The 24,429-nt window shown below is 40.2% G+C and overlaps 1 protein-coding gene across 1 annotated transcript in view; it reads left to right on the top strand.

The window, feature by feature from the left end:
• Positions 1-2,003: 2,003 nt before the first annotated feature.
• LOC121908647 (xenotropic and polytropic retrovirus receptor 1 homolog) overlaps positions 2,004-24,429 on the top strand; it is a 39,820-nt gene continuing 17,394 nt past the window's right edge. Inside the window, exons 1-2 of the mRNA XM_042428831.1 lie at positions 2,004-2,454; positions 17,724-17,775. Of these exons, the coding sequence (XP_042284765.1) occupies positions 2,386-2,454; positions 17,724-17,775 (121 nt within the window). The 5' untranslated portion in view covers positions 2,004-2,385. The remainder of the gene's footprint in view (positions 2,455-17,723; positions 17,776-24,429) is intronic.

The following is a 24,429-nucleotide window of genomic DNA, read 5'->3' as shown; positions in this document are numbered from 1 at the left end:
TTGTGTTAACAACATTTACTGTTAAAAATGTTAAAATCTTGCTGAAGTTTTAGGTACAATGTTGATTTATAATGTGTCTGATATCTGGAACAAACATGTATGCTTTCTTTAAATCATGGACAGCAGTGGTGGAAGAAGTATTCAGATCCTTTACTCAAGTAAAAGTACCAATACAGCAATGTAAAAATACTCCATTACAAGTAAAAGTCCTGCATGAAAAATCCCACTTAAGTAAAAGTACATAAGTATGGTTAAAGTATTGCAGTAAAAGTAGTGGTTTGGTCCCTCTGACTGATATATTATTATATATGACATCATTAGATTATTAATAGTGAAGCATCAGTGTTAGAGCAGCATGTTACTGTTGTAGCTGCTGGAGGTGGAGCTAGTTTACACTACTTTATATACAGTTAGCTAGTTTAGTCCACTGGTTCCCAATCTAGGGGTCGGGCCTCTCCAAAGGGTCAGCAGATAAATCTGAGGGGTCGTGAGATGATTAATGGGAGAGGAAAGAAGAAAAAACAAAGTTTTGATTCACAAATCTGTTTTCGGTTGAGAAGTGTGAGAGGTTTAGAGGGAAAATCACCATTTGGTGGAGCTGTTAACAACTCATAGACATCTGAAATGTGACTACACACTGCTTTTTGTAAGACATCAAAAGCCAAAAAGTAACTAAAGCTGTCAAATAAATGTGGTGGAGTAGAAACTACGATATTTCCCTCTGAAATGTAGTGGAGTGGCAGTATTAAGTAGCATCAGATGGAAATACTCAGTAATGTACAAGTACCTCAAAATTGTAGTTAAGTGCAGTACTTGAGTAAATGTACTTAGTTACTTCCCACTGCTGTCAAAGGGTTAAATTCATATCCAAGCTCAGGACAATAACAATCTATTTAGGCTACAAAACTGACTGATTGGAAATACGTGCTGCTCCTGGTCCATTCATCATTCTCCAGCAGTTTCCCCCATGGTGAGCATGTTTCTTCTCTGAGGCTTTGAACCTATTCATCTAATGGTATCACAGTCATTTCCTGTACTTCCCACTTAAACGTCATATATAAATCATTTTAAAAAATCAAGGTTATTGCAGTTTTAGGGTTCATTTGTTCACATATGTCTATTTCTGTCTCGTGACTACATTCTCACTGAGTCAAGCACAAGAACACGGAGGATATGTGATGGAAACTTTCCACCTGAATTTCTGCCTTACAAAGACGATTTACAGTACATCTACGTCATCTTTTCCCAAAGGTGGCTGGCGACGTCACGTATGTGGCATTCAAGTGTCGTCGGAATACGTAGGGATGAAGCCACATTGGTCCTGTTGTTTTTGAATGTTCTTTATGAATAAATTTGAGTTGAGTTTAGTTGACAAGGGTTGTTCTCTGAAACGCAAGCTATAAACACAGCTGAGAGAAAACAGAGTTCAAAACAATTTAAAAGACTTTGGACGGAACCTACGGTATTTTTAAGTTTATCATAGGCACAGGACTGAGAAGTATTATATAGATACTGAGGTCCACTGAAGCAAGCACCGATTATTATAATTCAGACAGTCAAAAATGTTATCGGATAGAGATACTTGTGAAAGGCTTTTAAAGTGAAGCAGCTGCAGGAGGTTTTTGAATTTACCACCACGGACGGGAGGATTCTTTAAATCTAGATTCAGACATTTTCACGGCCTTTTTTGTCTGAGGAGAAGTGATCAATGTCGTTGAAGCACAAACAAAATCTAGCAAAGCAGGGTGAACCAGAAAAAAATACTGTGTGTTGATGAATACCATATCAGTCATGTGTGAGTAAAACTGAAACAAGGCTTTAAATGACAGCATCTCCTGGGTTAGCCTATATATAAAAAATGTATATACCCCACCCTTTTCTATGACAGACAGCGTATTGCCCCACCATTATCTTTAAAACGACCAGTTTCGCCGTGCTGGTTGGTGGAACAACACTGTCTGACGATGCCACCCCTCGCCAAGATTGATTGGTTTTAATACGTCCGACGGCACGTGAAGGTAGCGGGAGAGGTAGCGGCTGGACGACAGAGAGAGGAGGAGAAAGATAGCAAGAAGCAGCTAGCGACAGCTCTCTCAGCCTGTTTACCACAAAATAATCGCTATAAGGTGACATTGGCGCTACAGATAAAACGAGATTGAAATATCTTTCTTTAGCTAAGATGTGCCTCCACAATCGCTTCGTCGAGTGTGTCTAAAACGACAGAAATATGTGCCGGTAACGTGAGGACAAAAAAGGGCATCTCTCTGTCTTTGGTCGTAATCTTCGGATGAGAGTTTCTGTGTAACGTTTGAGAAGCAGCTCAGCTAAACCTTCAGCTGCCCAGCTGAGGTCCAGCTCACAGTAAGCAGCCGGGGAATCGTCAAAATGAAATTCACAGAGCATCTGTCGGCTCACATCACCCCGGAGTGGAGAAAACAGTACATCCAGTATGAGGTAAGCCAGCTTCACATTAAACCTGCTCTCTGTTAGCCCGTAGCTAGCTGACGGTATAGCTTAGATGTCTCTCCAGTTAAACACCGGTTATTTCTGTTTATAACCATTTGGACAGAGATGGAGATGGCTTCCTTTTCGCTCACTCTCCCGTCGTCGTTACGTTACAACAGGAAGAGAGGAACTGCTTCGTTTGTTACGTCCGTAAATCAAACAGCAGCCCACCAGTGTTAGCTAGCAAACTACACAAGCTAGGTTTGTTTTGTTGCTCTGCAGGTTCCCACGTCAAGCTACAGCAGAGCCCTGTCTCTATGTGTGTATGTGTGCGTGTGCGTGCGCGTGTGTGTCCTCACAAGCTGCTTGGAATGTGTTTTGGAGACAAAAGGCATTTAGCTGAGTCATCATTTATTGAGCTAGTTAATCTTTGCGCCTGTTAACCCCTCTGTCTGTCCTCAAATGCTGGCCCAGCTCTGTCCTGCTGCTGTTTGAACATCAGGATGGAGAGCCGCTGACAGCTCACCCTGCAACCTTTGAACCTTTAAATCAGGCAGTTCAGCTCTTATCTTTATGAGCCTAAAATTTGAGCGGACAGTGTAAACAAATTATTTAAAATTCAAATAAAGATTTTGCATTTATGCAAAAAAAAAAAATGTCCAGGATGCTCTTAGTATATTTGCCAACATGTCTGGGTTGGAAGACAGGAATAGCAATACAGTATATCCAAACGCAGCTGCACCATGGTGCTGATCATGAGGTAATGACAGTTCCTACATAAGTCTTAACTAACCCATATCTAACGTCGAAGTGACCTTCACAGCTGGAACACAATTGGTCTGCTTGCTGGACAAATTACATTACCAGTAATCAATCTGTAGTCAGTTCACAGTAGTTTGTGTAATGCAAAAGGCACACTCTGTTACACAGTCCGTTGGGACAAGGAGGTAATATTGGCCATAAATGGTTCTGCAGGAATTGTGTAAATCCTGTAATGAACTAATTTAGATTCAGCTTTCAACATTTGTAACTAAAGTAAATAAGAAAACTAACTAAAACCCCCAATCATAGTTGGCTGAGAAGAGAAAAAATTGATTTTGGTTTGATTGGCAGCCTAATGAACGTGCACAACCTTTGATGCTGCACAACCAGAATGCGACATGATTGAATATGTATCTGACACTTTGAAGTAACAGCGGTAACCTACTTACTTTGCAACTTTATTTTTCAGGAGCTACTTACTCCTAAATTCACCACTCTGTTGGTCTTGTTGAACTACATGATCACAAAGTGTTAGGTCAAATTTGACTTTCCACTTCCGCACAGCTGTAAATTTTGTCATCTGCCCAATGTCTGCGGGTGGGTGGGAGGGAGGGTGGTGGGGGGGCATGTGGACCCTCTTTGTGCAGCCCAAAATTTAACTACCACGGCAGTATAAATAGAACCACTTTTGTGTCCGCTGTCTGTGTCCGTTTTGGAGTATATCCAGCCCTTCCCAGAGCGCTGTTTCTTTTTCTTCCTAAACAATCTTTAGTCGAGTACAGACGCTGGCTTGCAGAGAGCACATTAACCAGATAACAGCCAAAAGTTCTTTTTTTGTCCTTTTTGGCAAGTGAACAAAAACCCAAACATATTGAATTTGCCATCACATAGGACAAAGAAAAGCAACTGAGAAGATGAAACGAGGGAATATTTGGCATTTTTGCAGATAGAAAACGAATCACGATGAAAGATTTGATAAGAGATAAACCAGATCCAGAACTTAACTGTCTATTGGAACTCAAACCTACTTGAACCATAAAGTTTACTGCTCAGAACTATTCAAGCATGGATCTTGTTAATTATAAAACACTTGTATGGTCACTTTATAGTTACTTGTTATATTGCCAAGCAGGAAGAAATGCAACAATGTACGACTGGAAAATACATTTCACTGACTCATCATTTGTTGTTACAGGCTGTGTCAATATGTATGTATATAAATAAGCTATAAAGTTGCACTGAGAGGTCTTATTATACTCAGTACTACAGTGTTTCTGTGCTGTGAGATCGGGTGTTGCAGGAATGCAGCTATTGTGTTTCTGCTTCCAGGGTCTCTCTCCCTCTCTGTACCTGTGAGCAGCATTATCTGCATTGTTTGGTGACGGTAGTTGCAGTATTCTCGTAAGTCATCGCCAGTGCTGCATAGTCACATATTGGTACAGCTCAGTGTAACAGCAGCACATTCTTTCAGTCAGTGTCACTTAGTCGGTTACCCGAACCTGAAACGTTATGAAGAAGATCTGGAATTTATTTCAAATGTCTTGCCTGTTGTTTGTATCTTATTTACTTAGACTCTTTATCCGTTGCTTCATTCAGAATGAACCAGAAGCTTATTTGCCTTCAGTTAAAAGCAATCAATCATCTCCTCTGCACTTCTGACACATTGTTTTAGTTCTGTGTTCCTTTTGCGGCACAGTCACATTAAGCTTTGAGCCAAAAGTCTTTTCCTGCTGTTAGAAATGCGGTCTGTTTAGCAGCTTCAGCAGCCCTGTTCAGTGTTATATCAGCCTGCCACCTTTTTTAGAATTCACCCCAGATAAGCTCAGCTCCGGAGATCCAAACAGCGACCAATACGGCTTCTGTAATTACCAAACCAAACTGCCTCTGGTGTATTAGAAAACTTGGCCCGTAGAGTTTGGCTGTTGGGAATTCTCTTTCCAAGTCTTTGTGTATTTTCAGTGACATTGGTTTTTGTTAGATTTTAATATAGAGTACTTTAAGATAATCAGGCAGGGACATGGTTAACGCTCAGGTTGATTTCACACATGCACCGCCACCCTGAAGTTATCCTGACGTTACCTGGAGGAGCCGTATGTGAGAACGTTGATTCTCTCCCAACGATTTTTGTGTCGCTTATTTCAGCAGCAGCTTCACATGGAGTCTGTTTCTTCTCGCTCTTACAGGGTTTGGATGCAGACCAGATGTAGCTTGTTGTTCCACCACAGCTGTAAATCTGGCCCTGAGCCCAGTTAGTTTTAGTCCCGTGAAGATGTAGAAGCCAGGCCTGTGAGGTTTGCAGACCCATGCTGACCAGGGATGTTTCATGCATGTCATGTTTTCTCATGGCAGCTGCGGTGGGGTCAGACACTTAGCAGGACAGTTAGATAAACAGAGGTATAGCCTGCACTGTCATGATGTGATGTATGCTCAACCAAACACCCTCAGTGTCTTGTTTTAATGCTGTTTCAAACCTGCCATGTTTCATTACAGAGCCTGTCTTTAGGCCACTATAACAGAGAGCAACTTTTTTTTTTTTTTCTTGGAGTTTTATCTGCAAAAAATGTGTGAAATATCCAGATTTCGTCTGGACAATGGAACAGACTCAGACATTGTTGACTGACCGACTGGCTGCATTTCCCAATAAAAATATCTGATGGAAACAGCTTTATTTAGCCTGACAGATTCCTAGCGTGACTACTAGACAGGAACTGTGAGAATACAAATGCCCGATGGTCATCTGTATGACTCAACGGACTCATTGACTGGCTGAAACAAACCTGCTTGATGACTACATGGCTGTAGCACTCAGTCAGGCCCTGGGATGTTTAATGACAAGTTGATGTTGAGGTGTTGAGGTGTCGTCTCAGGAAGGACAGAACTTGTAGAGAACTTGAGAAAGACGCACCAGACACAAAATGAGACCGGAAGCTCAAGACAGAGGCTTAGTGCGAGTGGAGTAGTGGATTGAAGCAGCAGTGGGGTGCCAACATTACTGTACATACACTGAAATGGATCGTGACAGCACTGCTATGCTAACCTTATTACCACAACATTGTGGCCATGTGTGTTTCCTGCACAGATTAGACATCTTTGACAAGAGAGCTGCCACCATGAGATAAGAAACCCCCAGTGTCTTGTTGTCTCAACGTTAACGTTTGCTTTTACCCGTTGTGTCTTCAAATGGAGGTCGGTAGTTATAAGACGTGTCAGTCCTGAGATGTAAACATCTAGAATGTCAATTTGGTTCATTTTCAGTGAGTCAATTTGAAATCTGATTAGTCCTGAAGATTGATTTATTCAAATACTCACATTTATCTATTTCTGCAGAATACAGCTACATATCAAATCCTTTTTTGAAACATTTTTTGGCAAAGGTCCTCGGCCAGATTTGCAGTTCATGGTCGGTACATTAAACCTCCAGGCTGCCAGTTTTTTGAAATGCTCTTGTTACAATTAAAAAATGTTTCCCTTTTATATCAAGAAAGCTCTGTCATTACATTATTGGTACTTCTCCTAATGACAAATTTGTGAAAAATATGTCTCTGAACAGCGACAGTGCTGCCTTTTCATACAACACTAACCAGTGATGTCACTGATTCCCATTTTTTAATTTTTGCCATTTAAATGTGTTTTCTTAGTTATGTTTATTTGGGTTTTGTTCAAAACATTTAAATACAGGTACCAACGTTGAAGTTGAACTGAATAAGCCTGAATTCTCATCTGCATCTGCGTTTAATATGCTCTTAACACAAATCCTTGGAAATATCTGATCCAAGAACAAGTAAACAAGTCTAAGCATCTTACTAGGTAGTGTCAGTTTTGACAGTTTTCCGTACTCTTTATTTAAAATGTTTTAGGGTTTGATATCCAACCCTGTTTAAAGGGGCCATATTATGCTTGTTGAGGTTTTCTGTTATTGATATACTGTTATGATGTCGGATATCTTTGCTAAACATGGTCAAAGTTCCAAAACTAGGTAGAAATGCTTCCTGCAAGTCAAAAGCCAGGGCCTCAACCTGCTGTGAACGCTTCTATGTTCGCAGCGTTTTTTTCTACTTGGCCAATGAGCTGATGTCAGCTTGTCACACATGCTCATAAACTGCTGTCCGTTCTGTAGCCCTCTGTAGCTAAGGTTGTTGCTAACGTTCTTCCATGTGTTGTTTGTGTCGTCCACTCTCATATTTCGGATTGGATTTCAGCTTGAACATGGACGGATGTGTTTGAGAAGTTGACATTTTGAGTAAAGAAAAAGTAGTGAAATCCTTCTACTGTAGTTTGTTTCACGGTTGGTTGACGTTCACCTCTGAATGGCTGGAAGTCAGTCCAGACACAACTTCAGGAAGCTAACCAATCAGAACAGAGTTGTCTCATCAGGAAGGGAGCCTTGAAGAGCTTAAACGCTCTGTTAAAGACAGAGGCTGAACCGAGGGGCTGTGTAAAGAGTTTTTGAACTGTAAATCATAGATGTTCCAGTAGAGCCCCAAAATATAAATATAGACCTGGAAATGTGCAGAATATGTCCCCCTTTTAAAATGTTATCTGAACAATAAATCAACCACAACAAAATACCCCAGTACTACTGTACAGTGTTGTTTTTATTTTGTTAGCCAGAAGCTTTTCACGAGTTCTTCAACTTCTATTTATACCTTTTTACAGCTGCTGTCATTGCTCTCCACTGTGGTTTTAACATGACACTGATTTTAATTGACTCAAGAAAACAACCCGTTCATTTTCATTTTTATTTTAAAAATTGATGCCTGAGTCATGTCCACTCAGTCACAGCATGTCACTTGCAATATATGTATAGTTTGTTAGGTGTAGGAGCAAAAGGGTCATCACTCTACTGTACTACGCAGCGGGCAGCAGCACCTTGTTTGTGACGTAATTTCCATATGCCATAGGCCTGAGGTGTTAGCTCTTTTATAAAAAAAAAGCTAATTTTTTTCTTGTCAGCATTACACTGCTGTCGAGCTCTGTTCATAGCTGCAATGGTGGAAACTCCAAGCTTCAGCAGCCTTGGTTCATGGGAAGTTATTTTGCTGACGGCAGCAGGTTTCAGTCGGAGTGATGAATAAAGAAGTAGACAGAAAAATAAGGGTGAATCAACAATCCTCTGTTTTTACTTGCAGTCACTGTTGAAGTCAGCAGACATTTCAAGAAGGGCCTGTTGAAACAACACTGACAGACTTAATTAACCCACGCTACTTATCTAGTCAATTTTAACATTTAGTTTGTGTGTGTGATTATTTATGGACAATAAAAGTGTCAGTTAGAGTTATACTGCATCTAATACCGTCTAAAGCTAATATATATTTTACCATCTTACAGAGCTTTAAAAGATTCTACTTCAAAGGTACTGGGGCTGTCACGTTTTCAAGAAGTCTAACTAACAAGTAATTCATTCAAACGTAACCCATAAACCATATGTGTCAGATACAATTAACTGTGTCATAACCACATATATGGCCAGCGATGTCCATCTGTCAGTGGTCAGAGAGTATCTTACCCTTCAGTGTAGTCTTATTATTTTCCTGTGTGGTGTCATACATCTGCACTGTGTGTCTTCAGATAGTGTTGTGTCAGTCAAGGTGAGCTACTACTAGCTGGTGAGTCCTGATATTTATTGCCGTTGTAGAGTAAGGCAGCTGCTTTTTACAAATTTGGTATGTTTTGTTGGTAATTTTGCCACCTACGCTGTCGCTCCCAAAATACTTCCACTCACTGTTTCTCAGATGTTTTGGTGTCATGATTATACGATCAGCATGATGTTGCTTACTAGTGTCCTCGTCCATTTTTATTGATTATTTTAGTTTACTGATAGGTCAAAGATGCAGCTGGATCATGAGGTAAACTACTTCAAAAGATCTGTTATAAACTGTAAATTTTGAATTCGATTAGGGTTTGAATATTTATTTTTTCTCCATTTCAAATAAAAAGTGACAGCCCTACAAGGTACATAATGAACCTGCTGCCATTTTATTGTTAATTTCCCACCTGAGGTCAGTGGTGGAAAAGGCGGAATTTTTTTCTGTTAGTTTGGCTTCTCATGTTTCAGGGCTTATATATGAATCTGACATAAAGGTTCTGTCAAAACAATGAACATATGAACATCCATATAATAGCTCCACCATTAGTAGCTATACTAGCATACAGTATTTAAGCAACCATATAACCTAAGTATACTGTATATAGAAGTGAAATATGAAGACTCAGCTGCTGACAGACAACAGTGGTAGCTAACTGAAACCCTGTGAGGTTAGACTAGGCTAGGTCTAGCCTCACAGACAACAAATGTTGCGTTCAGGCACCCCTACTCAATTTGTAAAGTCAATACTCCCAAAATTACTACTAAGAAGTTGCCTCCAACGGGCTGACAGCGTACCCAGAGACTCAGTACTTTTATGTTACTGAAGTACTGAAATCTGTCAGTAAAATGTCTGGTTCCATTCAGTCTTGTTTACTTATTCTTTGATTAAATAATTCCTGATTTAAATAATGACTTTTGTGTTTATTGGGTTCTTGTACAGCTGTGTATGTATACACAGCATTTGAGAAGTTTGGCTACTTTTATCCAATGAAAAATATATGAACTGTAGGTATCAAAAAAGGTATTATTTTGGTATCTATACATACAAAACTCAAGTATTTGATTAGAACATATCAAATGATATCCCACTCTAGTGCTGAAATAGTGTCAGTTCCACGAACCCTGGGTTAACAGTATGAACTTTCAACACATGATGGATAACTTACAAATAGAAAAGTAGGCTAGTGGAAAATCCATCAGTGTGTGTGTAAGAGCCAGTGATTAACAACCTGTCCAGGCTGCTAACAAGAACAAACAGCAGAGTTCATGTCTGGCCTCCATTATTTACACCTGCCAGTGACTTTTTCTTTCATCCAGTTAATATGATATTACATATTCACAAGTGACTGATGAACACATGGTTATGTGATATTTACCTACTTAACGACTTGACGATTGCAACATGAAACAGTTGGCTGTTGACTGGCGTGCAGTGGATTGTTGGATAGTCAGGCCCACAAAACATACCCACTGGTTGTTTCCTCCACATTTCTTGAACATATATTTAGCCCTGGTTTTATCTGTGTGTTTGTGTGTTTTAGTCCAGTGGTTGCTTCTTGGTAGTGCTGCCTTCAGCAGAATACAGTCATGGAAGACAGCTGCTGATTCTGCTGGTCTTATCATCTGATTAGGATGGAAAACAAAGGATAGAACATAGTAGAGGAGGAGTGGGAAAGAAGGGGGGGGGGGGTTAGAGAGAGCAAAAAGAGGGCAATATAGATGGAGAGATGTACACAGACACAAAGAGGTCAGTGTAGACAGAGTGACGTGACTCACCTAGAATTCAATTCAAGAAAATGTCCATACAAGGAAATATGGAGACAGAAGAGAGGGATTAAAAGAGCAGACAATTGGACATTTCTAAAGGAATTATTGTCAAAATCTTCCTACAAACCTTCTTACAACAGACTGGTACTGTATGGAGACTGAGAATGAGAAAAAAATCTGAACCTGGTGAGATTGTGAAAGAGACAGAGAGATAGAGAGAGAGAGAGAGGAAGAAATGGGTAAAAAGGTCAAAGAGATGTGAAAGACCAGGACTGAGTGCTGATAGCATTGGCTACCACCTGACTGGTATTAGAGGGATCACATACTTACACATACTCACTTTTCATGCAAACTGACACACACGTGCATAGATCACATGCATAGGTCTCTTTTGGATTCCCATCACTGCCTCCCGTCCTATGAGCTGAGGTTTAATGAGACCATAGAGGGCTGCACTATATTGGGAAAAAACTGACATTGAGATATCTTTTTTTTTTTTCTGTGTTATATATTGCGATGTGGAGGGGGCCTTAAAGGTCAGTCCACCTTAAGTAAGCCTGGTCAGGTTCCAATGGGCACCAGGTGTAGCTCATTTATGCTCAACCAGAGGCTAACTCCCTTCACTTTAATCAGGAGGTGGCAAGCAAGACACGGGAACTGGGCTTGGGTCTTGTGGAGTTGTAGCATTTTTTCACCGACAAATAGCCTAAACTGTACACACACTGCACTGCTATATCCACAGCTATATTGCTAACATTAGGTCACAGTAACTGTTTAACTGTTGTTGCCACTGAGAACAGGAACACACGCGCTCAAAAGCTGCCTGGTGTAAGTGAATCTCAGCCTCTAGCATACAGGCGACATTATCTGTGACAGTAGCCGTGGGGCGTGCATGTTTACAGGTAGCTGATATGCAGACATGCACATTGATCAGTTCACTATGGTCTCCGGTGAAGGGTTTTTTGATAAGTTGATGAAGTGTTGTAGCATGATGTGTCATTTGCCTTACCTGACGTCGCCCGTCCTGCAGTGTGACTTTTGCACATGCGCACGTCGCGATGTCGATGCTGAAACGATACATCGCGCAGCCCTAATAAGCACTATTTCCCTCTGTTGGCTGTGTCACCTTCTACTACAGTCAGTTATTTTATCACAACGCCCTTCAGCAGCTCCTAGTGTGGCTTCAAAGATCTGAGAATGTTTTCATTTGATACTCTAGATGCAACATGTCTTGAGACTGTATTACATTACAAACTATTGAGGCCACTCGGTGGGAAACTCTTTAATTTGAGGTTTGGGCTGATAGTTGAGACATGTTGTTCTGGCTAATACAATGTCATGATCTCAGTTGTGATCAGTCATTGTCACCCAACCTGAATCAGAACCTGGTGCAACGTGTCTTGCGGTCAGTGTAGTTTCTACATGACAGAGTGTTTTGTGTGGAGAAGCCCCTCTGCTCTTTTTCTCTTAATGATCATGTTATCAAACCACCTCCACACCACTGAAGTTGATCCATTTGTTTTGAAACTAACTCCTCCACAGTAGAGCCTGTAACAACATCACATTCACTTCCAACCATGAGTGTTGCTGCTGTACGTAGTGATCATGTAAACATGTCAACATGTCACAATAGCGAAGATTCTTACTTGTATTAACATGAACAGTATTGCATACTCCTAATCCCCATGACTGTGTTACCAGAGGTTTAAGTAGATTTAAGTAGTGTATGGATTACTTTCATAGGTTTATTTACAGCAGTGACGTACAGTTAACAGTTGCTTCAGATTAAACTCACAAGGACACAAAGCAGTTTTTTCCACTTCACATTAGGCCAAAGTTTAGTTTAGTTAAACATGATTGATCTCATTAGGGAAATGGTATTTTATCTACAGTTCATGAATGTATCTATTTTGATGAATTATTGGTTAAATTAATTTTCAAGCAAAAATACCAAAAGTACCTTGTTGCACCTTTTCACTTGTGAGGATTTACTGCTTTTCTTTATCTTGTGTGAGGACTAGGGTTAGGACTAGGGTTAGGGTTAGGACTAGGGTTAGGGCCAGGGTTAGGGTTAGAATTGTTTTGAATTGTTGTTTGGACAAGCAGGCATTTTTCACTGTTTTGTGATGATTTACAGAAAAAATGCAAATGATTAATCAATCAGTTGATAAAATATTTGGTAGATACATTGACAATGAAAATAATCACTAGTTGCAGCTCGGTTGTGATCGCAAAAAATAAGCCTTTTTCACAGCGGACGGTTTGACTTGGAAAAGCACGCAGGTGTTACTAATAACATTAACGATGGCTCTGTTCTATTCAAGTGTCCTAGTAAGTCATGACAGTGTGACAGTGAGCCAGCCGAACAACACCAGCACCCTGAAACTGAAACAGCTAAATGGAAATCAGCCGTCATTTATTTTATCACTTACACCTGTGAGTTTCCTGCTGTGATACACATGTATTTTTGTGAAAAGGGCCTGTGAATGCATATTCAACCAATTCCTGACTTTACTGAATTCAGTCATTTGTAATACTGTTACAGCTCTGGGTGAAATAAAGTCAAACCTTAACCTCAACACAAACCCCCCCCCCCCACTGAAACACTGATTTCTGAAAAGCTGTTGCAAATTCACTCACCCAGAACCAAGATCTCAAAACTCAAATTCTGAACTCGTTGAGCTCTTTTGCACAGGGAAAGGTATGCCCTGCATTTGACCTACTTGAGTTGTAGGAGCAGTGTGAAGCCTGTATAGCAGGAGGGCAGTATCAGTATCAGGAGGATTCCTAGTAGCTAACATGTATGTGTTTAGTGTGGGGGAAGATGGAGCATAGAAGATAAAAACCTCACACTGATGCTGAGAGAACCTGCAGACAGAAAAACAGCTGGGCTGAGATTCAAGACAAGCACATTGTGGCAACATCGCTAAACTCTGAGCCACTGCACTGCAGCACGAAAAGGAAAATTATAACTGAAAGAAGCAGAAATAGATTCAATATTTAACTCCCTAATTGCAGAGTTTTCCCTACCTTCATGTGCTGCTGCAGAATTATGAGCCGCTGCTGCTAAAATTTCACACGATCATTAATATCAATGGGCTACTAATGATTTTCACTGGCACACTGTACGAGCACTAAAACACCCTACGTTTATGGTGGAATTGTTTTGAGTCTTTACTAGTGCATCAGAATAATCCCTCTCCTCATTCTTCATAGGCCGTCTATATGAAATGTACTGTATAAGAGTAGCGTGACTCCTTTAAGGAACAGGGTAATGTTGTGTGTGTGTGTGTGTGTGTAGCAAATGTGTGTGATTGAGTGAGTGAGTGTGCAGTAGATACCTGCACATGGACACGCTTATCTGTAATACTTTGCATATCAGTTCAGGTAAATTGTCAACAATAAATCAGTCAACAATAGCTAAAGTTAAGTTATTCATGTTTTCTGACAGTTTCAGTCATCTTTGCATAAACATAAGATTAAACCCAGTCTTTATTTTTAGTCATGTTTTCCACTTATACTCATAGTTAAGAGAATTGCTCAGTCACATGTTAAGGCAGAGTGAAGCTGCTGCTTTAGCTTTTATTTTGCATCATTAGTGCGTCAGAAAGTGTGACATCACCGTCCTGCAACAAACAAAATCTCCAAAACCTTTAGTTAGGACTTTGGGAGCACTGTTTTTTTTAATATCAGGCTCTCAATAGGCTTGACATTTAGAAACACAGCTGGCTTCTTGTCTGTTTTGCAGCACCTTCACGAGGAGCTACCAGTAACACAGAAATAAAAGAAAATGTAGAGATCTGAGGTTTTTACAGAAAACAAATGCAAGCTTAATCCAGTTATGACTCATGTAATCCTCTTAACAGTTTGGTGTCAAGATATAAAGTGTTTGTCTCCTTGTGTGTGTGTGTGTGGGGGGGGGGGGGGGGGAAGGGAAAAGCGAGAGGGGCTGAGGGGCTGAGAGAGAGAGGAAAAGGGGTGTATAAAAGAGATTAGGAGAAGGGGCAGGAGAGTGAAAAAGAGAGGAGTGGGCAGAGATGTTTAGTAGGTGGTATTATAATAAATTGTAAATATAAGCACAAAAGAGGGAAAAGAAAATGAGAAAAGACAGGAAAAGGAAGAAAATGGAGGGAAAACATTAAAAAGAAAATAAAGTAAACCAAGAGAAGGGTTGCAAACACACACACACACACACACACACACACAAACACACACACACAGATTTGTGGTCAGCTGTTGTGGTGCAACAGTCTGCCTGTGGTGATTGCCACAAGTTATGTGTCTAGATCAAGGTAGAGGTGTGTGTGTGTGTGTGGGAGAGGAGAAAATGCCCAGCAAGAAGCTGACAGATAGAGAGAGAGACACAGAGAGAGACAAAGAGAGAGAGAGAGGGAAGGAGTGTGTGTGAAGGTAGAGAAGGAGAGAGTGAAGGGGAAAAGGACAGAAGTAGGGTAATCTGTTAGGATAAGCAGAGCTGCCCTCCTTCCTGTTGAGCTGCGTGTGTTTTGTTTTGGAAACTTGCGCCTGAGCACATGCTGAGCCAGCCTATCGACTGCACACACACACACACACACACACACACACACACACACACACACACACACACACGTATGCACGCACATCCTATGGGCCTGAGGAGAAGTGTGGGAAATCGTGTGGTTTTGCAGTAATTACCCAAATGTGTGTGTATTTGCTGCTGATGATAGCATGACATTAGATTGGCAAACAAAGCACTGTTACCGTAAATTAGTGTCATATTAAAAGAATCTATGTTCCATCTGGCTTTGTTGTTGTTGAGACATCTGGGTCAATTCAAGTTACTTTAACTTCTGATTCAGATTAACAAATGACGATTTCAAAAGCAAAATAAAGATATTCACGATATTCCATGGAAGCGGTGCAGTCTTAATAGCTTGACTCATGTTGTATAACGATCACCCATCTAAGTAATTCCCAGTCTGACAGGTTGACTATTTCCCACACAGCATGTTGGGAAATGCGGGCTGAACATGCGTCCCTTGTGGAAAAGTGGTATTAGAAAGAAACAGGAAGCCTGCCTTGGGATTTAGTTTCTACTCTGTTCGTGCGTGTATTTGTATTTGTGTGTGTGCGTGTGTGTGTGTGTGAAAAGAAGCTGTTTTTCTTGGTGGTGAAGGAAAATAGAGTGAAGCCAGTGGAGCTGATGGGAATGTTAGCAGATAAGACAGCAGTAGACTGTATTCCTTGCAACATTTGAAAAAACTCCTTTTCTCTATCTCCTCTACCTGCTGAGTGCCTTAATCTCTCAGATTACAATGTCAAACAGTTTTGTATTGATCCTGAATTCTTCCCTCAGATTATAGCTGTGTTTTTATAGTCAGTCAATGAAAACACAATGATATGCTCTTACTACATGTCCATATTGTAACCCTGAATGTCTGCAGAGCTTTCTCTCTCTCTCTCTCTCTGTGTGCCCTGGTAAACACTTTTTGCAGGCCTGGTTATCTTGTTTATCACATAAATATTTTATATTTGTAAGGTTAATTGTCATTTTTGGTGTTTAAGGAATTAATACATACTTGACTGTTTTCCAAATCAACCATGGCAGGCACACTGGATGATAAGAATCACCTTACTGCCTTATTATTGATTTGTCTTTATACGTCTTTGCTGTTGTTTTGCCTTGTCTGCTGTTGATCTCTGTTGTCGTTGTCGTTTACGTTGTTGTTGTGGCTGCGCTGGTGAAACAGTGAGTATGGGCTTGCTGAGTGGGCTATAGCATGACCTTGACTTGCTCTGCTGCTTTTTTGCTGCAGAAGCCAGTGTTGTCCCGCTCTGTCGGCGGGCAGGCTGGCACACAGAGAGGGCATTGTGGTCTTGTGCTCTGCTGGCATTCTGAAACATTGACTGACTGACTGACCGCTCTACTGTCTAACCCTTGAGTCAGAGTAGATGAAAGAGGGCGACTGTCCCTGCTGTCCTACTAGCATTTACTGCGACTGAATGACTGCCGTCTACTAGCAGCCTCTCCACAGCAGAGACGAGCTGCAGCATACACTGCAGATTTACTAACAGGGAGCTGGAGGGTGACTGCAGCACTGCAATGTTACAGGATGGAGGAAGAGAGCATGAGAGGCAAAATTACACTAATGCACCAATGTGGTGTCAACACATGATATTATTAACTACAATTAAACGAGCAGTTGTGGCCCAGTGTGTTTATCTGGACTGTGTGGTCCTGTTAACATTACCAGGTTAGATGCATTCAGCCAGTAACAGGTCAAGTATGGCAAGTAATCTTTGCAGCTTTGCAGGTTAAGTACACTTGAGTTCACATTACATCTCCATTCAGCTCAACTTCCTCGCATCAGGCCCTGAAAAAGGATGTAACGTCACATTTCCGATGCGATCGATAAATAAATATTAATAAGAGCAATCACAAACTGTAAACAGTGCAGTGTACTCTAGTAATGTGATAATGTACTAAAATGTTGATGATGAGAATATTAGTTTGTCTGTTTCCAAACACATTGCAGCAGTGTTTCTGTTGGCTGATTTAGCATATCCTCTCAAAGTCAAACAAAGGTGAACTCTGACAGGAGTTGGAGATCATACCAGAATAGGAAGTACATGCTTGAATTTGTCCATTGTGCAGGATTCAATAGAAGTGAATGACAAAAAGGCTATGCGGAGAATGTTTTTTATCCACCGAATCACAGCTTCAGACTCGGCTTTTTCATTTGCGTTTGATAACGTCTGGCTACCAGTGATTTTTTTTTGGATGGCAGGGTGCTGAACTATTTAAAGAGGAAGCTGTTTGACTGGTTAACCCAGGTTCAGGTTCTGTGCCCACAGTCCTCCACCCTGTTTAACTGTCCATGAATGAGACACCGCTGTTGCTTCCCATTTCTTACATTCATGTTAGTCCTTGAACCTCCTCTGAATTTCATTCATCTGAAGTATAGTGGTGTCTCAGTACAAGACATACTCTGTGAAGCCCGTTGTGTGTGATAGAAATGTCATTTGTATATATAGGGGTATTTGACATTGTATAATATGCCTAACATTGATGTTGCATAAAATAGCACTGGCCTTTTTAACCTTGTAGAGACATTTCAGAAGAAAACATATTGAATGTAATGAATTGAATTATTTAATAATTTCTCTCTCTTTGTGTCTGCAGGCTTTCAAAGAGATGCTGTATGCTGCTCAGGACCAGGCCCCATCTATTGAAGGTATTGCTAACACACACACACACACACACACACACACACACACACACAAATACAAACACAAAATAGGGTCACATCCATCATTAGGTGGCTCATGGCCTCTGAGCATGTAATAGGAGCTGCTTGGAGAGGCTGTTGATGGAAGTTACATTGGATAATCAAATGATCAGGAACCTTGTGTGTGTGAACCAAATTCTTTGAACATGCACAAAAGACTGAACATGCTTGTCTTTTGTGCATCCCTTGACTTAGACTGTATTAAATGCAGCTATATTGGATGTTAGTTTAGTTTGCTCGGTGTGCTAGTATTGTAAGAAGCAGCAGGGTAGTCACTCAAACCTAAATGAAATCAATATTTGCTGTGAGCTTTGTCTTTAAAACAGCAGCAGTTCTCCTCGGTACACCTGCACACAGTGTTTCAGGTTCTTGGCAGGTTGGTTGTTCCTGCATCTTGGAGAAGTTGCCTCAGTTCTTCTGTGGATTTCGGCGTCTCAGCTGCTTCTGTCTCTTCATGTTAATCCCAGACTGACTCATTGATGTTGAGATCAGGGCTCTGTGGGGGTCAAACCATCTGTTGCAGGACTCCTTGTTCTTCTTGTTGATGGAGATAGTTGTTTATGACTCTGGCTGGATGTTTGGGGTCCTTGTCATGCTGCAGAATAGACTTGGGATCGATCAGACACCTCCCTGATGGTATCTAAAGTTATAGTAATAGAGTAATAGTAATATGACAAGACTCATAAATTTGATTCCAACATGAATTAAACTACAGGTTACCATAGCAACAAGGGATGGGGTTCAACATCATTTTATCAAATTCAAATCCAGTTTTGAATCCATTTATCGAATCTAAATCTTTTTGAATCCCTCATCAATTGTTTCAGCTGTTCCATAATTTATGCTAATTAGCAACAGCCCATCTAATCTGCTGTGCTGTTTCTTATTTTAACTGGCGACAGCGATGTTTAAATAGAAATTAAAAGCCTATCTATAGTATATGTTTTTCATTTCCGTTTGCTGATTTAAAAATAATAAAAAAGAGTGAAGAGATAAAAAGTTCAATAAGACATTTGTTAGCGTCGGAGCTTAATGAATCCGGGTATTTTACGGACTGCCAACCGGATCCAAAATGGAACCTGCTATCAGAAGCCATCCCTGCTCGCTACCCCTCTTTGCTGTGATTGGCATATGTGGTTCTTTATCTCCACCCCCTCAATTATTTTTTTTTATACGGAGCTACCTCATCCTGCATTATTGCTTAATTATGTCTTTGTAAAAAGACAACAGCCACAGTGTGGCCAAAATTCAAGGCCTCAAAGAGTCTTAAAATGTCTTAAAACCAGTTATCGGAAGCCTTATTTTTCATCATGTAATGACAGACCTCTTTGTGCCACTGTACTGCTCACTCTTTAAGTAATATCATGAGTAGCACAATGTTTTTCCCTTGTGTCGTTCCTTTCATCTTATTTTAACATAATAGTTTCTCCGCTTAAACGGCCTGTATTCAGTCAGAAATAGGACTGAAGCGGTAAACAAATCACAATCAGCCACAAAACAAAGTGCAAACCAAAAAAACAAGGAGAAAAGTAATGACATAAGTGTTACAACATGGAAGAAGACACAAGCCTACCAACACACATATAGGTCATATAGCTTGTTGTACAGATTACTTCCACAGTAAAGTAATTAGCTTCATTTGTACGTCTGCCAGCTGCCTATTGATCTAATGGCATGTGTCAGGCTGTGTGTGTCGTTAGTTTTCATGAGAGTCCTCAAAGTCTCTGACCCACTTAACACACGCAAACAAGAATAGACAGAGAGCTGTTAATGCACAGTTGTCCTGCTCAACTGGTCAGCAGGTATTGTCCTGTCAAAACAATATATTTATGAGCCGAAGGTCATCATCATCAAAACCACTGAAACTTTCACATGATAGCAGAAACAATCTGACTAGTAGAAAATGTATTGTTGATTTGTCTGTTAGGGAAGACGTGTATATTTTTATCAACAATAATCTATGTGTGGAAGAAGTTGTATAAAGCTTTCTGTGGCTCCAGAATTGCATTGTGGGTAATGCAAATGCCAGGTTTTGTCATGGAAAAAAATAGCTGGAATAAAAAAGGTGATACATCTGGTTGTGCTGAGCTGATTATGATACTGTCCATCAAGAGTCCAGCACATTACATATTATAGGAGTGTAATGCTAAATTGATGGAGCACTCTTACAACCATTTACCAAGAGGAGATATTATACCAACCACCAGGCAAAGCTGGTAAATTTGGGTCGTAACCTTCTCCTCAATATTTCAATTCCAGAACTAATTAGTCTCTGACAAAGCTTCATAATCATCATAATTGTCATGAGAGCCATTTCTGCATTATAAATCACACGGCTTGTCCTGTAACTTATTGAGTATGGAATATAATGTGATGGGTTAGTGTTAGGTCTTAGATTCTGAAGCGTGGGTTGTATTTTTTTGTGTGGCATTTTTATGCTTTTATTACAGACAGTAGAGAGATGATAAGAAATGAAGGAGCAAGAGATGTAATAAAGCTTCCAGGCCGGATTTTAACTGGGGATGTTGCAGTTCATGGTCGTGTCTAGGTTCTGGTTTTTACAAGTGTTTCTTAATGCAATACTAACGTGACAATATATATGTGGAAATGTGTTTTTGTTGCTGCAACAACTCCTTCTCTATTGACTGGTTTGAACCTATTCCTTCCGAATATGTCTACACTGTAAGAAATGAGGACCAAAATCTACAGCCTTTATTCTGAGTAAATATGCGTTTCAAAGTTCAGCTGAAGCTAAAATGATGCTTCAGCGTTAAATCGAGTTGATATCTTCCAGAGTTAGTCTGTGGTAGGGTTGTAGTCTCCTGGTCGACTGGTTAATTAGTTGGTAGATATGCCCTCATCTGACTAAATTCTCTTTGGTTGAATAATCGCCGTGTTACTTACATAAGGAGAAAAGTGCTACATCAACAGCCTTCCAGGATTAATCCATTGTTTCCTGTGGTGGGAGGGACAGACTAACAAATTACCTGTGTATTCAAAACACCCCCATTGCAGTGCGTTATATGTGTGCGACGTGAGCGAGCAGCAGAAAAGTGACGGTGAATGCGAGCGGAGCAGAGGAAAAGGTTAGCAGTAAGTTGTCAGTCTGGCAGTAAACGTACAGTACAGACTACAGTATGTCAGTTATAAATGCTGCAGCTTCTCAAGACAAAGAAAAGTCACGTCTGTTATTTCCCCAACTGCTGGAAAACAGAAGGAGGTTAGCTCCAAAGTTAGCAACACTGGGTTAGCCTAATCTGAAGATGCTAAACAGAGAAATAGAGAATGGAGAAATGTATGGCTGCTGAGTTCCCCCTTTAGTCACAAATATTTCGGTGACATCCCACCATGACTCTTTGAGTGTTTTGGTGCATGTGTGTCATCTCAGAGCCGATCTGCAGCTGTTCTTGTGGTCCTCTAGACCACTTAGAGGGCAACAAGCTCCTACCTCTGCACCTGATAAGACGATGTGGAGTATGGATTGTCTCTGTGTGAACTTTATAATACATTTTTCAGGTTCAGTTTCAGTATGGAGAGTAGGAACTGTTACAGCAACCGAGACCTATTTCCATGTACATATTGGCACATCAGTATTGTATTACGACAGACTTGAAAAAACCTGCACCTATCCTTTAACCCCTAAGCTACATAGGTGCCTTCTCTTGAGATGCGCCCTGTAGGGGGTTCTATTTAAGCCAAGATGCTCACAAACAACAGTATTCCTTATATCTTCTGTTTTGTCAGGATTATGTAACTAGTATTCTTTCTTTTTCACTGAGTGACTATCACATAATTAGTGATGGTGGACTGACTGACTGTCTCATAGGGCAGCCTCTATGATCAAGTAAACGTTTAGTTGCTAGATGTTTTTCCCAAATTATCATATTGTTCATATACAGCATTCAAATTAGTATAAGCCCTATTTATTAAATTCTATTCATAGTATCTTTATGACGTTTAACCTTTTGGGAGAACCTTTCCTCATGTTGTTTTCATTAAATTATATATGTTACAGAAACTACTTCACAGGGGAATTACAATCATCCATTACTTAAAGGTGTGTTGTTAAGAGATACCTGCTCTCTGTTGGATTAGGATAGTTACATCATGCTGAGGTAGAATCTGAACAGTTACTGTAAATGGAGGTGGCGGTAGAGCACAGATTTAAACCAGAAGAACTTCTGTTTAGAAAGTTTTCAAGTTGTTGAAAGCTCCTTCTAAACAGTGGCGTCGGGTTGCATCACCCATTTTTTAACTATCGTGTGTTCCCCGTTCAAAAACAGATGGGGTTCAGGCAACTTTCAAATTCAGCAGTCTCTCAGCATCATTCCTCTTCTTTGACACTTTAGCCAGGTTTCCACCAGAAGAACCAGGTGAAGCTCCAGGAAGATTATTTTACCCCCCAAAAAGTCCCTGCTTGGGTGGTAGTACTTTCCAAATGCGCAGACACTTTAAGGGCAGGGTTTGTAGGGCTAACCATCGCTGATTGGTCAAACACAGACACCACGGCTGCTTCAACTTGTGTACCACTTAATTTATAAAAGAAGGAAGTACTCCTGTATTTATATTAGGACGTTAGGTCATTGTTAACATTAAAAGCAAAGTTAGGTTTTGTCATCGGCGAGCTGAGGGAATGGTGTTGGTTGGGCGAGCTAGGGAGTGAATGAAGAGAGAGAGTGGTGGTGAATGAGAGAAATAAAACTATTTTCTTATTGTTTCATGGCGGGGATGTTCTAAAGCAGAAATAAATAACTAATAAACACTCAACAGATGATTTACTGTGGAGACAGGTGCTCTTGAGTTTCAGTGTCATTTTCCTCCTCAGCATTTCTCCTTTTCATTCAAACATTCACCCCAAACATCACAGTCATGCAACAGTCAAAGAACAACAAGATAAATCTGTGTCGTGTTAATACTGTGTTTCAAACGTCATCATGGGTCTTATTTGTATGATCTACCTGGTTCATCCGACAGGATCGCACAACAAGGACTTTTAGTTCCAAGTGTAGTTCCTGAGATTAGTTCCTCTGGTTCTAGAGCACCTGGAACTTTTGGTGGAAAAGGGGCTTTTGTAAACGGTGTAATGGTGCATTATTTTTTTTAACAGTCAGTGTGTTTTATCCATGTAGCCTAATGATTGACTGTACTTATTTGTGGTATGGCTTATTGATTAATTTGCAGTTGGCCTATGTGTCAAACACTATTGCTTTATATGGTCTATGATCTATACAGAAGCCTGTAGTCACATGTTGGCACCTACTGTGATCTTGTGATCCACACGCTGTTCTATTCCCATCTTCTGACTAATGAATAAATGCACCTGACTGTTCATGCTCAAACTGTCATCTCGTTTCATTTTTTCCCCTTTACTTCAGTTTATTTTAAGACTCTTTCTGTGACTTGTCTTCGACTCAGAGGTACAACAGGCAATAATAAAATCTGGAAAATGATTAACGATATATACAGTAGTCTATAAGTGCTCTGCAAACGCTTGCTTTCCCCATAAAGTCTGCTTTTTAAACAAAATGATTTACTTCCTCTTCAGCGCTGGTGTATTGGTGCAACCTTTTCAGCTTTGTGGCTTGGTCCCAAAATTATGAAACCAGCTCTGTGCTTTGAGGACACTAATTCTTCTTGCTGAGGTTTTTGAGTTTCCTGCTTGTTGCTGGCAAATACTCACAATACAATTTGTAAGTCAGGACATGATTATGTTAGAATGCTAATTTAATATTGAACCCAAAACCTTTCAGGGTAAGCTCCCAAGCCATTCATCCATGTGTATTTAAACTCTTTCCAACATTGTTATATTTGTATTTTTAGATTGTTTTAATGTGTGTAAATGACTTGGAGGACGAATTACGTATTTTGAATGAAATAGATTTAAGTTGTTGCTTTTTGAGAAACAAACGGAGACTTGTTATATCAATCCCACTTACCATCTATCATTCCTTTCTATCCCTCCACCTTGTACCACAGCTTCTCTTATACTCTGTTTTCTTTTGCTCAGTCTCTTTGCATCAAAGCAATCTTTACTGTCTGTCTCTCTCAGTCTTTGTCTCATCTTCTTCATGTGACCGACTTAATCAGCTGCTCTGATTGACAGAATTGTGTAAGCAATCAATGAGTACAATGGAAGATCAGTTGACCGCAAATATCCATTGAAAAAATTCTGCAGATGTAGTTCAAAAACTCTTACAAGAGTAAGAAGAAACGTGTTAAAAGAACTTAGAATGTAATGTCAATGGTGTTTGTTTTGACATCAAGTTGCAGACTCTTAGTCTCATTTACTGGTTTGAGGCTGTTATTGAAAATATCATCTGACATTTTGTTTAATAGGATCAGCAGTAATAGGCGCAGACACAGTTTGGAAAGAAGCACTCCAATCACATCCAGAAGTGATTGGAAATACATTGTCACTGAATGACATTTGTTTGTGAAAAGCAGCCAAGTGTATAAATGGTCCTGTGATAGTGTTAATTAGAAGGAAATTTAGTGACAAAGAGAATGAGTGAACTCTGACTATCCATTATCCTGGAACTGAAGGCTGTTGGATTAGCTATTTGCACTGGTTTAACCTGCATCGCTGTGTTAGTGTGAATG

This window comes from Thunnus maccoyii, chromosome 12 (genome assembly GCF_910596095.1).
Source record: "Thunnus maccoyii chromosome 12, fThuMac1.1, whole genome shotgun sequence".
Classification (NCBI taxonomy): Eukaryota; Metazoa; Chordata; class Actinopteri; order Scombriformes; family Scombridae; genus Thunnus; species Thunnus maccoyii.
Note: the sequence above shows the minus strand (reverse complement) of the source record. Positions and strands in the feature narration are given on the sequence as shown.